Below are 13,972 nucleotides of genomic sequence, written 5' to 3'. Positions count from 1 at the left end.
GTGTGCAGGAGGCAGCCGATCAATGATTCTCTCTCATCACTGATGTTTCTATGTCTCTCCCTCTCCCATCCTCTCTGAAATCAATACAAATATATTTAGAAAAAAGAAAAAAATAGAAGTCATCTGGATGCAAGGAGGGTCCGAGTCCCTACCCCCTTAATCCCCCTAAAATGAGTGTCCAGGTAGAGATAGCTGCCTCTTAAGCAATCAAGTGCGAGAAGGGCAAATAGGAATGAAACAAGATGAAGACAAATCCCAAAGTGAAAGTGGTCATTTTAAGTATCTATAATAATAAAAGCGTAATATGCTAATTAGACTAGATGTCCTTCTGGACGACCTTCTGGACAAAGCTGGGGCTGTGAGGGAAGCCCGGGTCCCGGGTGCCAGAGGGAAGCTGGTGCCGGCAGCCAGGGGAAGGAAGACCTACTCTTGCAGGAATTTCGTGGGTTGGGCCTCTAGTAACAATAATAACATTTATGCTGTACAGCACGGTGACAGATACTGTTCACATATTACTCTGAGCCCCATAAGAAGGCATCCTTAGCCCCGCTTTATGGTGAGAATCTGAGGCTCAGAAGGGTGATCTGGTTAAGGCTTGTAAGTAAGGAGAGCCAGGATTCAAAGGCAAATCTGCCGGATGCCAAGTCCCAGGCAGGTCGAGGGCCCATTAGACACTGTTGCCTCTCCAAGGTCAGACAAAGAAATGGCCCGCAAGGACGCAACTGAAGTTCTGACTTACTACCACCTGGGATCTGTGTGCTTCAATTTATAAAGGTAATATGACCACATTATGGGAGTTCTGAAGAGTAGGAGGAAAAATATTCTTTGTCTCAATACAACCGCCACTTTTATTATTCTGATGTCCTCTAGATTTTTTTCATATTCCACCTTTTCTCCTTTCCCCCCAACTTCTCTGATTTCATTGAGAAAAGTAATAAGGCCAAAAACATTTCTGTATTTTACCTGTTCACAAGTTCATATAGCTCTGGCATTGTTTTCCCAAAGACAAAATACTGTGTTTTGAAGCCATTTTTCTTATCAAGTAGGTAGAGTGGATGGAACCATTCGAAGAGTGAGTGATACAGTCCGTAGCGTATGTTCCTTAAACAGAAAATCAGGTCAGCAACTGTCATTAAGCAAAGAAAAAATAGTTTATTTAAAAACAATCAGTGGCAGCATTTTTATATCTCAGTGAAACGCACCCCTGAGGGCATTGGGGGGGGAGGGGGGTGTCCAAAACCATTAACTTAAAAATGATCTCTTCATTCACAACCAATTACAGTGATTGGGTTTACTATGTTTTTGATAGTACACATAACTACTTTTTATACATACATATCTTGACATCAAATGTCATTTAAACCATCTTTTAACTTTTTTTAAAAAAATATTTTTATTGATTTTAGAGAGAGAGAGGGAGAGACAGAAACATCAATGATGAGAGAGAATCATTGATCAGCTGCCTCCCGCACTCCCTCCAACTGGGGATCAAGCCTGCAACCTGGGCATGTGCCCTTGACTAGAATCAAACCCAGGACCCTTCACTGCAGGCCAACACTCTATCCACTGAGCCAAATCAGCTAGGGCATCTTTTAACTTTTAAGTCAATTATCTCAATAACATATAGTCCATTTAAAAATGTTTTATCTGTCAAGCATAAGACCACGTATTGAAGAAATATTGGAAAGCCTTCCAACCCAGGTCCTTTTCCAGTGTCTGATGGACCGCAGGGACCAGGTCTCGCATCTTTGTGTCCCCTTCATTGTCAACACAGATCTTTGCCGGCATTCAGGGAAGGTTTGGGTAAATGACAGATCAAGAGGGAACTGAAAAGGGCAGTTAAAGCAGCAAAAAGTGAAGGAGCCACTGGGTTGATTCTAACTAATGGGGGGATGGGGGTGGGGAGAAACTGACCAAAGAACTTATATGAATATATGCATAATCCATGGACACAGACAATAGTGTGGTGAAGGCCTGGGGGGCGGAGGGTGGAGGTTGGTCAATGGTTTCTTGTTTTATTTTTCTAAGATTGACTAATAGTTTTTATTGATTTCAGAGAGAGGAAGGGAGAGGGAGAGATAGAAACATCAATGATGAGAGAGAATTATTGATTGGCTGCTTCCTGCATGCCTCTTATTGGGGATTGAGCCCCCAACCCGGGCATGTGCCCTGACTTAGAATGGAACTGTGACCGCCTGGCTCATAGATTGATGCTCAACCACTGAGCAACACGGGCTGGGCTTGACTAATAGTTTTTAACATACCCAAAGGGAAATACAGTTAGAGTGACCTATTTTCAAACACAAGAAAGCTTGTTTTGAGTTAAGACTGGTGAGTGTTACAGAAACATTATGATGCAAGTAAGAAGTAAGGTATATTGTAATGGCACAGATAAGACAGAAAGAACTGACATTGTTTCATATGACTCAGGAACTAAACAGATTCAAAGAAGATAAAAATCAAGTACCCTAAAGTCTAGATCTAATCAACACTCAGAGTTTTACAGCACAACTACTATCTAAGCACATCATAGGGAAACTGAATCTTGTACAGGTGACAAGAGTCAGCACACTCTTTCTTAAGGGGCCAGGTAGTATTTTAGGCTGTGCAGGCCTTAGGGTCTCTGTCCTAACTCACAACACGTAAATGAATGAGCATAGCTATGTTCCAATCAAACTTCATTGACACAAACAGGCAGCTGGCCCATCCCTTAAATAGCATATCAAGTTTGCCAAATCACAACAGAGCTGAGGGTGGGCATGGCACAAATGCCACTTTCCTCCTTACAGGCAAACAAACCCAGAACTGTGGGGTCCAAAACCAGAACACCTGAGTTCAAATCCCACCTCTGCCACTTCCTAGCTCATTGATCTTGGGAAGCTACTTTTTTTTTTTTGAATATATATCTTTATTGTGGAAAGTATTACACCTCCACCCCACCAGGCCTTCACCACACTATTGTCTGTGTCCATGGATTATGCATATATGCATGTAAGTTTTTTGGTCAATCTCTCCCGACCCCCATCTCCCATTAGTTAGAATCAACCCAGTGGCTCCTTCACTTTTTGCTGCTTTAACTGCCCTTTTCAGTTCCCTCTTGATCTGTCATTTACCCAAACCTTCCCTGAATGCCGGCAAAGATCTGTGTTGACAATGAAGGGGACACAAAGATGCGAGACCTGGTCCCTGCGGTCCATCAGACACTGGAAAAGGATCTGGGTTGGAAGGCTTTCTAGAAAGAATCCTTCTCAGAGGACAAATGGGCCACTGTGGTCTTTGCTAGGTATCCTTCACCCAACCAGACAGAGCCATGAATGTCTCTGATGGTGTCACCTTTGGTCACATAAAAACAGCCAAGCATCAAACACTGCCAATTCGGGCACTTGCTGAATGCAAACTTAGAAAACACGCGAGCACAGAAGGTCTGGTACACTGTACGGCTGCTAGATGAGAAGCAATGATGGACTAACTGCAGTGCACACACACCTCTTCCGGACGGCGGTTCCCAACTCACCAACCAAATCACGATGCGGCCCCACATCCTTGGCATTCCAGTTCCAAGACACCGAACTCGGCCAGTTTGTGAAGCCTTCGTGATGCTTTGTCGTCAGGACTACATACCTGCGGACATCAAAACCACATGAGCAAAGAAAGTGGGCAGTGGGCCATGAGCATGAACTTACCCAGCAGGACTGCGGCTGAGGAAATGGTAGGGAGAACTGGCTGTTTGAATGTGGAGCGGAGATACAGCGACCACCAACTGTAAATGTGTCTCAAGACCAAAAAACAAAGCAGGCAACTCCACAGAATAGAACAGATTATTATGACAGGGTAATTTAGTTACAGGGATGGAGGGTCAGGGTGGATAGACAACCCTGGTAGTTCTGTGCAGCTCATTCTCCACTGCTTTACAGTTATTACAGTGAATGCTTTTAGTACAGCTGATTTACTAATGACTGACAAGGCACAGGGCCTAAGAATGCCTTATGAGCCAGGAACCCTCCCTCCTAGTGGTCTTATGATGGAAAATTGCTTAGAATTGACACCGACACCTAGTTTGACATGGGTCTCTGCTGCTGTACCATTCTGGCCACTTACTGACAAGAATCTTTATGATTACATTGTATAGGCTTACAGAACAGTAGTCATCTATATATATAAGAGCCTAAGCGACAACCGGATGACTGACTGGTAGCTATGATGCACACTGACCACCAGGGGGCAGACGCTCAACACAGGAGCTGCCCCCTGGTGGTCAGTGCACTCCCACAGCCAACCTCCCCCGGCTGGCCAACCCCCCATGGCCCCTCCCCCATCAGGACTGGACAAGACCCCTCTGATCGGCTGGGAGGGACCCCACCCACACATGAATTCGTGCACTGGGCCTCTAGTTAACTATAAGACAGAGAATGCTAGCCAGGAACAGTTAGCTTGGTCAAAGTTAAAGCTTGAATAGAGAGAGTGGAGGGCTTACAAAGATGGAGTCGGTTTGTTCACGTCATTAGCCACTCGCCTACAGGAAACATACTTGTGAGTTGCTGCAGCCACAGCTCCCCAGGGCTATTGCTCCAGGAATGGAAGCAAACTTGAGGAAACCACAGTCCTTAGTCTCCTGCCAAGCAGGGGCCCAGAGGGAAAAGATGTGCACCTTAGCTCTCATTCTTCAACCCTTCAAGGAATTAATGATAAGCTTTTCTTAACCTTTGCTCTAAAGAAGAAAGAAATCTCTACTAGAAATAACAGATGACAAAAAAGCAAGCTATTTGTTTTACCAAGCCCACATGAATTGCCTCTCATTTATAGAAATGACAAAAGTCCAAAAGAGCAGGGGAGAAAAGACAAGTGTTGAAATAACCACCAAATCACTCAACATTTCATTTGCTTTCATGGCGGAAAAAACGAGATAATTTAACCACTGGCTGGTGTGGGGAGCTCCAAGACTTAAAGGACCAGATAGTATTTCAGGCTGGGAGGGCAATAACCCTTTTAAAATGTAAAAATCATTCTCATCTCATGGTACTTACAAAAACAGGCAGAGGACCAATCCCTCTGGCCAAGGTAAGCAGACCTTGGAGCCGTGAGATTTGGAGTCTAGGACCGTGGTCGGCAAACTGCGGCTCACGAGCCACAGGCGGCTCTTTGGCCCCTTGAGTGTGGCTCTTCCTAAGCCTTAGGAGTACCCTAATTAAGTTAATAACAATGTACCTACCTATATAGTTTAAGTTTAAAAAATTTGGCTCTCAAAAGAAATTTCAACCGTTGTACTGTTGATACTTGGCTCTGTTGACTAATGAGTTTGCCGACCACTGGTCTTGGACATCAGTTCCCTTCCTCTATCTGGGCTAGTCACCTGGTCCATGAAATAAGGGGTCTCGACAAAGGATGTTTCCAAGATTTTAATTTTTTTTTCATTTTTAACTTATGGATCTCTATGGCTCCTAGAAGACATAGAACACCTCCTCTGTTTATTCCAGTCTTATTATATCCCCATACATTTAATGGCAAACACTAAACGTTCAGTTGTAATTTATTAGTATAAGGTACTATTTTTTTTATTGATTTGAAAGAGAGAAACATGGATTTGTTGTTCCACCCATTCATGCATTCACTGGTTGGTTCTTGAATGTGCCCGGATGGGGAATCCAACCCCCCACCTTGGCATACCAAGACGACACTCTTACCAAATGAGCCACCCGGCCAGGGCAGGACAAGGGATCTTAAAGTCTCAGCGAAACTAAAACCTGGAAGATGAATTAAGAGACGACGGTAGAGGACTGCTCTAAGCCAGGAGCCAGGAAACCTCCCCGTCTCCATTCTTAGTTTCCTCCAACCCCCGTCACTCCCAGCAGTCACTACCCTACTAATCCTGAGGGTAACCACTCCCTGACTGGACACCTGGCCACGTACTGCCCTAAGGATTACTGCTTCAGGACTGGCCCCAGCCTTCCACAGCGCCCTGGGTCCCTGCCTCTCTCTTCCCCATCCCAGCAAGCTACACTTTCGGTTCTCCCCACCATCCACACGCAAGCTCCAACAGCTCTCACGACAATGCACGCACTTCTTGAGCACTTTAATGTGCAAAGCACCGAGGAGAGCAGATGAATGAGAATCTGTACTGTTGCCCAAACACAGTGCACACCAGAACGCCCCTTCCTTCCCCTCCCGGAGATCGTAAAGCTGAAAGGAACCAATACAATCCCTTTCCATAGGCATGGACTTTGGAGGCTGCAGGGAGGTGAAATGCCTTGGTCAAGTTCACAGTTGAACTAGGACCAGACTCCATGCCACGGGCTTACAATCCTGGAGTCCCGATTTTGTCAACCTGGAATGGACGATGAGATATCACGCAGTTCCATCCACTGAGGGCTTTCCCACCCACCACCTCCTTGAAACTTGTATTTCCTCCTAATTCCCAACCGGGCGCACCCTCCCCTTATGATCAGGCATGTCACGTTCAATTCTGCATCCTTCCGGGGACACAACTCATGACCCGGGGTATCTTAAGTCAGGCAGATGGCTGTGTGACCCGGGGCGAGTCGCCTAACCTCCCCCCGCTCGGTTCCCACCAGCCTAACCCCCGCACACTGCTCCGACCCGGGAGGAGGTGCGCCGCCCGCACCCGCGGCCACACTCACTTGGCCCCGGCGGCCTGGAAGAGGTCGGCCCAGCCCTCCGGGAGGAAGAAGCGCGCCGTGAACAGCGGCCCGAAGTCGGCGTAGCTGAAGCCGGGTGGGTAGTTGTCGCTCATGAAGCGCTGGTACTGCGGCGACCCCTCGCCCTTCCAGTGCCACCAGAACCACTCGCTGCCCCAGGCCGGCACCGAGAACACGCCCCAGTGCACGAACACCCCGAACTTGGCCTGGTCGAACCAGTCCGGCAGGGGCCGGGAGTCCAGACTCGGCCAGTCCGGGGTGTAGCGGCGCTGAGCCCCGAGCGCCCACTCGGCCGCTCCGAGAACCAGCAGCAGCCGCGGCAGCAGCGGCAGCCGGGCTCCCACCGCCCACGACTTCATCTCGGGCGACCACACTCCGACTCTCCGCCTCCGCCTCCACCATCCCCTCTCACCGCGCAGCTGCGGCGCGAGGCCCCGCCCACTCTGACTAATGATTGGCTCAGTAGGAAAGAGGGGCGGGTCAGCCCTGGCGGCTTGACTACCGAGTCTCTTCCCCTCTTAGTCCACCAGCCCTGTTGCGCCCTCTAGCGCTGAAAGGGAGAAAGACGCAAGGAGGCGTTGACAGCGCTCGGCTGGTGGTCTAATGAACACTTCCGAAGACTTCATGGCGGGGTTCAGTCGTGGGAGTGATTCAACCGTGGGGTTGTAGAAGGCCGGGTGTGTACGGAGAACTGGGTGTAGTGCATTTGGCCGTGGGGAGTCAGAAGGGACTTTCTGAGCCGTAGTACAGAAGAGCAAGCCTGGAGGCGGGAATACCAGATGCAAGGGCATTGTTACAGTCCTGGTAGCAATAACGAAGTAAAATAATGCTGGTAGAAGCATTGTGAGGAGGGAGAACAGTGGGTGCTGAAAGGGGAAGAGCAGGGGTGAGCATTTGGCCTATCTAATACTTGCTTTGGGAATTCTGAAGCCATTCAAAGAACTTAACATCTAATTGGAAAAATGAGACCCATGGACATACAAACACCACAAAGGAACGTTTTTAGAGTAGTAGGGTAAGAACATTAAGAGCCCCGAGTCCTACAGCATAAGGAATATAGTAATAAATATTGTAATAACTATGTATGGTCCCAGGTGGGTACTAGAATTATCAGGTGGAATCACTTCATACATGATATAACCAAATTATATCTGGGCGAGTCAAGCCATCTGCCTGACTTAAGATACCCCGGGTCATGAGTTTTGTCCCCGGACTCAGCCAATTGTTTCTTGCACGAGACACCACCTAACCACTATACTATACTCCTGAAACTAATATAAAATTATATTGAATGCCAACTGTAATTTTAAAACAAAATAAAAAGAGTCCCAGGCCCTAGGAGTACCTGTGTGAACGTTGTCTGGCAGGGAGGTCACCAAGTCCTCTACAACCTGCATGTGCTGTGCATGCTGAGACAGGAGGTGAGGCCATCAGGTGTGGAAAGTACAATGACCCTAAGTGGCACCGCCAGTCCCTATGTATCAGTGAGAGAACTGCAGCAGGGAATTTGGGATCCTCTACACAACCCCCTTTCCTACTCTCTCCATTTGAGGGAGGAGAAAACTGAGACCCAGAGAGAGGATAGAAGTTGATCAAGATGATGCAGCTAGTTGAGCTCAGAGGTGGGACCAGAACCCAGGTCTCCAGATGTGGAATTTGTGCCTCTCCACATGCTGCTTCTCTCTTGCACCCCGGAAGGGGACAGCGCCTGTGTTGACAGAACCAAGCACTTCCTCATCCTAGGAGTTGTAAGGAAATACAAAGGCAATTGCTGAATAAACAGCTATTCTAATCTGCAAGGTAAGGCTAAAATATTGTCCAAAACAGTAAGCACAGACACCTTAAAAAAACAAAACCAAGCCCATCTTCACACACTTTCTAATGATCAGAGTAATGGTCTTTGATGTTATAGAACTCATCTTGGGGAAGACGAAATGGGACATTGTGACCTTCATTTCTCCTTAACCTTGTGAAAATTAATAAGCAGAACCCTCTTTTAAAATGGAGTCAGGAGGCTAGAAGAGAGAACTCTCGCTCACATGCCACTCAATGCATACTATTAACCCCAATGGGACAGACATATCTTGCATCTACAATAGGAAGTGATAACTACCTGAGCACAAGAAAGAAAAGATTCCTCCTTGCCCTGTAACAGCTCAGCCAATGGGAGCTTGCCATAACTCAGCCAATGAAAAATCTCCATACTTCAAACTTTTAGTTTCCTCCAATGGACTCTTCATTTACAACAGCCCCTCGGAAGTCCATCAAAGAGCAGTCCTCTCCTTTGTTTCTCTGGATTTGAGCATGGCTTACCATTAGACTGCAGGTCCTGAGTTGCAATTCTTTATTGTTCCTGAATAAACCCATTTTGCTGGAGAAATATCGGACTGTCCATTTGTTAAAGGTCAACATCCTCATAACCAAAATGCAAATTTGCAGGAGCAGGTGAGAGACACTGTGATAGACTGGACAATATTAGAAGTTGGGAAGCTGGGTTTCTTGCACGAGACACCACCTAATGGGGTCTCCTTGGGCAAGTCTCGTCCACAGCCTGGGCCCATTTCCTCCTCTAAACAGTGGGGGCAGTTCTCAGTGATATCCAGGTGCCTTATCCCCTTGCTCTCCTCCTTCATAAACTCCAGATCTTTACTTAAAGCTGAAATAGGAGATTGTGAAAGGAGAGAGGTAGAAAGTCTGGAAGTGCATTTAATTCCATGACTTTTAAGCTCTATATTTATTACAGAAATATTTACTGAATATCAATTTATGCCAGGCACTTGGGCATTGTCTTTGCTAACATGAGAAAAGAAAGGCATGCCCCAACTTTAAGGAATCACAAATTTACCTTTAAAAAATTATGCCATTTCAACTGGGTTCAATAGTGTCCCCCAGAACTTCATGTCTACCCAGAACCTGTGAGTGTTGCCTTACTTGGAAATAGAGTCTTTATAGTTGTAACTTGTTAAATTCAGATGAAATCATACTGGATTAAGAGTGTGCCTTAATCCAATGATTGGTGTCCTTAAAAGATGACACCAAGAGACAGAGGGGTTGGGGAGGCTACATGAATACACAGGCAGGGGTGGGAGTTATGTTGCCACAAACCAAGGAACACCAGAAGCTGCCAGAAGTCGGACGAGGCAAGAAAGGACCTTCTGCTTGAACCTCTGAAGGGAGCATGGCCCTGCCAACACCTTGATTTTGGACTTCCAGCCTCCAGAACTGTGGAAGAATACATTTCTGTTGTTTTAAGGCACTTAATCTATGGAAAAATGTTACCGGAAACTAACACAGGGCATAAAAAGAAGTACATTGAGGAATAATGAGATTTAAGGTTGTAGCAATCTGTACTTCTAATGAAGCTGAGTTTGACTGAACTAGGTCAAGAGGGCAGGCTTTGGAGTCAAAGAGAACGGGTTTGGAAACCCCAGCTCTGGGTACGTATTAGCGGTGTGGCCTCAGGCGACTGATTTTGCCTCTTAGAAGTTTCCTCATGTGTAAAATGAGGATACCAAATCCTCATCAGGTTACTGTGAAGCTAAATGAAATACCTCATTTAAAAGTACTTATCCCCCCGCCCCAAATAAAAGAGAAAAGTACTTAGCCCAGGCCTGGCCTGTGTTTCACAGTGGTTAGAGCACCAGCCTGTGCACCAAAGGGTTGAGGGTTTGATTCCCAGTCAAGGGCACGTACCTCGGTTGCAGGTTTGATGCCTGGCCCCAGTTGGGGCACATGCAGGAGGCAACCTATTGATGTGTCTCTCTCACATTGATGTTTCTCTCTCTCTCCCTCCCTCCCTCCTTTCCACTGTCCCTAAAAAATCAAAGGAAAAAATATCCTCAGGTAAGGATTAACTAACTAACTAATAAATAAATAAATAATTTTTTAAAAAAGTACTTAGCCCAGTGCCTGGCCCACAGTAAAGACTCACTACAAGTCAGCCAGCATTTATGACCAGAGCACCTAGTACAGTGATGACAAACCTATGACACGCGTGTCAGAGGTGACACGCGAACTCATTTTTTTGGTTGATTTTTCTTTATTAAATGGCATTTAAATATATAAAATAAATATCAAAAATATAAGTCTTTGTTTTACTATGGTTGCAAATATCAAAAAATTTCTATATGTGACACGGCACCAGAGTTAAGTTAGGGTTTTTCAAAATGCTGACACGCCGAGCTCAAAAGGTTCACCATCACTGACCTAGTAAGTCTACCCTACCTAGAGTTGCCTCAATTAATCCTTATCACATGACCCTAACAATCCTTGATTTCTTTCATTGTACTGCCCATGTTGGTCTTCTTTATTTATTTATTCTCTCCGCACCAGAATGGAGAATGTAAGCCCCATTAGACAGTGGCAGAGTCTCATTTATGGGTGGACATCCAGGCCTTAGCACAGACCCTGGCCTGTATTATGAGATGGGTGAATGAGTGAATGAATAGTGGACACCTTGTCTTATAAATTATTCAATGAAGACATGTTTAATCACCTTCGTCCATTTATTCTGTCTTTAATCCTAAAGACCTGCATTAGAATTCCTTGCAATCCTCCTGCCACCAGCATTTCTCTTGCCTTCTATTTTAAGCCCCTCTGCTAGGAGCTCAGACGGCCTGAGATGTAAAATATGGTGTCCTGGTCTCTTCAAAAGCTTGGGCTGTATTCTCGCTGCAGATAATGGACTGTGGGATGTCCACCCTGTGCCTAACATGTAGTAAAGAAATGTCCCCTTCCTACTACTGGCTCTGTTTATTATTTGTCATAGGGGTATGGAGGAGATAAAACGGCCTGAACTAAGAATGAGTGAGAACAATTTGGGGATTTATAAAATCTTTGTGACTAACTTCCTTTTTCTTGGAGTTGGGTTAGACTGGGACACTGCCTGCTTCCAGTGGTGCCACCAAGTAGGACTTCACAGGGTCAACAAAATTCTCTGAAGAGTCTGTGTCTCAAGTGACCCCAGCCTCCGTATTCCCCAGAGACCTAAGAGGTCACCGCGGCTGTGAGTGGGGATCGTCAGGAGTCAAAGAGGACCATTGCCTTCATAACAAGATGCCCGTAACTGGAGGGTTGCCAGCTACCTCTGAAAGAGGTGGGATCCACACCCACAATCCTCATTGAGTCATAGTTCTTGGTCTTTAGTGGGATAGGGTAACCTAAAAAGGTCCTCAATGGGAAAGGGTGACTTAGAACCAAGAAGGCCCCAACAATTAAGTGGAGCCGGCAGGAGGACAGGATCAGGTAGAGCTCAGCCAGGTTCTCCAGGGCGCTTAGCAGGCCCAGGGGGGTGCACAACACGGCAACAGCTATCTTTTGCTGACTGCTCAGAATCATGTAATCCTTCATGGGGTTGAAATCCAAGCCATCCTGGGAGCCGTTGGCTGCCTTCATCACCGAGCATCTCTCCATGGAGTGAGTCCTTTGGGTTCTGCTGGGCTTACCAAGAAGTCTTTGCTGTAGACACTGAGAAGAAATGAGTCTTTTCCAATCAACACAGTAATGACCTCACACAATCTCTGACTCCAGCCAAACCTTTTGGGCTGGCCAAACATCCACCCATACCCTGAGATCCCAGGAGAAGAATCTGTTCTTCTCAAATTTCCTCTGAGCCCCTCATTGCTGAGCCTGAAGGTTCCCTCTGGCTCCGTGGTCTCTGGAGAATGCAGGCACTAAGCCATCTTGTTGAGGAGGTTTTCCTGACCTGACATGCGCTGAGCCTGTCCAAGATGTCTTGCCTCCTGCTCACGTTACCACTCCCAACAGGGCCCAGCTGTGCAGATAAGCAGGACCAGGCACTCTCCGGGGATGCCAACTCTCATCAGCAAAAAAGGGTAGGTGTCAAGGCCTCTGGGGCTGGTTCAAGTAAGATGAGAGGGTCAAGACTGCTCTCTCTCCTCCAGGAAGTGAAATGATTTCTGACTTGCTTTGTTCAAAACTCTGAACAAAGAGACCGCATCAGCAGTCAGAGCAGTATAGACCTCAGGAATCTGCCCACTGGGTGACTCTCCCATCAGCCTCTGTCTCGCTGACTGAGGACCTCGGGACGTCTTCTTTTCCTTCAGGCCCGAGGCCTCTCAGGTGCTTCCGACAGCAGGCCAGGCAGCGGTGGGCAGAGGCGCGGATCTCCCCACTCCGCAGGGCATAGATGATGGGGTTGACCATGGAGTTGACAAGGCAGAGCAAGGAGCAAAAGGCAAAGACCTTCTTGACCTGGTCACTCAGAGGGGTGGCCAGGCTATAGGCCATGAGGGCTAGTGCCGGGAACCAGCATATGAAGAGAACAGCCAGCACCACCCCCAGGGTCTTGGCCAACCTCACATCCAGCCTCATCCGGGTCATTCCTGGCACCTGCCCATCCTGGTGCTCAGCCAGGCTGGCTGCATGCTGATGGGCCTTCCAGAGGACGTGCCCGTAGGTGTAGATGATGCCAGAGAAGAGGAAGGTGATGAACAGGAGCCAGCCCAGCAGATAGTTATTGGGGATCAGAGGGAAAAGCTCAGAGCAGGGACTGGGACAGCAAGTCCATCCCATGAGGGGCAGGTAGGAGACCAACGCTGAGATGACCCACATGATGCCCAGGGTCACCAGTGCCTTCCCACGGGTGAGTAGGGCTTTGTATGTAGGTGGGTAGCGCAGACAGAGGTAGCGGTCGATGGCGGTCAGCAGCAGGCTGCCTACAGAGGCTGTGAAGGTCAAGGTCACGCTGCCAATCTTCAGCAGAAAGACAGGCTTGGAATCCACGCCCTGAAAGACGTGGAAATTTACAAAGTTGCAAGCAAAGACTACACTGGCCAGGAAGTCAGCGGCAGCCAGGCTGCTAATGAACAGGTATGAGGGCTTCCTGCGGAGCCGGCGGGAGGACAGGATCAGGTAGAGCACAGCCAGGTTCTCCAGGGCGCTTAGCAGGCCCAGTGGGGTGCACAACACGGCAACAGCTATCTTTTGCTGACTGCTCAGAATCATGTAATCCTTCATGGGGTTGAAATCCAAGCCATCCTGGGAGCCGTTGGCTGCCTTCATCACCGAGCATCTCTCCATGGAGTGAGTCCTTTGGGTTCTGCTGGGCTTACCAAGAAGTCTTTGCTGTAGACACTGAGAAGAAATGAGTCTTTTTCAGTCAACACAGTAATGACCTCATACAATCTCTGACTCCAGCCAAACCTTTTATCTGTGCAGATGAACATGTTGAAATAGCAATCTATATTTTGTTCCTCTCTACTTTGCCTCTTCTCCATTCTAGTGGGGTACAGGTCTTAGGGAGAGGTATGTAGAAATTCAAGAAGCAGAAGTGGCCTGCAAGCTTTTTGGCCTTTTGT

At 47.3% G+C, this 13,972-nt stretch overlaps 2 protein-coding genes across 4 annotated transcripts in view; both read right to left on the bottom strand.

The window, feature by feature from the left end:
• FUCA1 (fucosidase, alpha-L- 1, tissue) overlaps positions 1-7,106 on the bottom strand; it is a 14,238-nt gene extending 7,132 nt beyond the window's left edge. The window contains exons 1-3 of one of the 3 annotated variants that reach the window (XM_005875209.2): positions 6,636-7,106; positions 3,487-3,621; positions 964-1,101 (exon numbers count right to left, since the gene is read on the bottom strand). In XM_005875209.2, coding sequence (XP_005875271.1) covers positions 964-1,101; positions 3,487-3,621; positions 6,636-7,012 — 650 coding nt within the window. In that variant the 5' untranslated portion in view covers positions 7,013-7,106. Of the gene's footprint in view, positions 1-963; positions 1,127-3,486; positions 3,622-6,635 lie in introns of all 3 variants that reach the window. The other 2 variants (XM_005875210.2, XM_014546908.1) reach the window with 2 other exon arrangements.
• Positions 7,107-12,272: 5,166 nt separating this feature from the next.
• On the bottom strand, positions 12,273-13,727 carry CNR2 (cannabinoid receptor 2 (macrophage)). The gene has a single exon (XM_005875208.2). It carries the CDS (start codon positions 13,692-13,694, stop codon positions 12,636-12,638), a length of 1,059 nt encoding a protein of 352 aa, XP_005875270.1. The 5' UTR covers positions 13,695-13,727; the 3' UTR covers positions 12,273-12,635.
• Between the last annotated feature and the right edge of the window lie 245 nt (positions 13,728-13,972).

Source organism: Myotis brandtii, unplaced genomic scaffold (genome assembly GCF_000412655.1).
Source record: "Myotis brandtii unplaced genomic scaffold, ASM41265v1 scaffold456, whole genome shotgun sequence".
NCBI classification, from domain to species: Eukaryota; Metazoa; Chordata; class Mammalia; order Chiroptera; family Vespertilionidae; genus Myotis; species Myotis brandtii.
The sequence above is the reverse complement of the archived record's forward strand: the minus strand, read 5'-3'. Positions and strand labels throughout refer to the sequence as shown.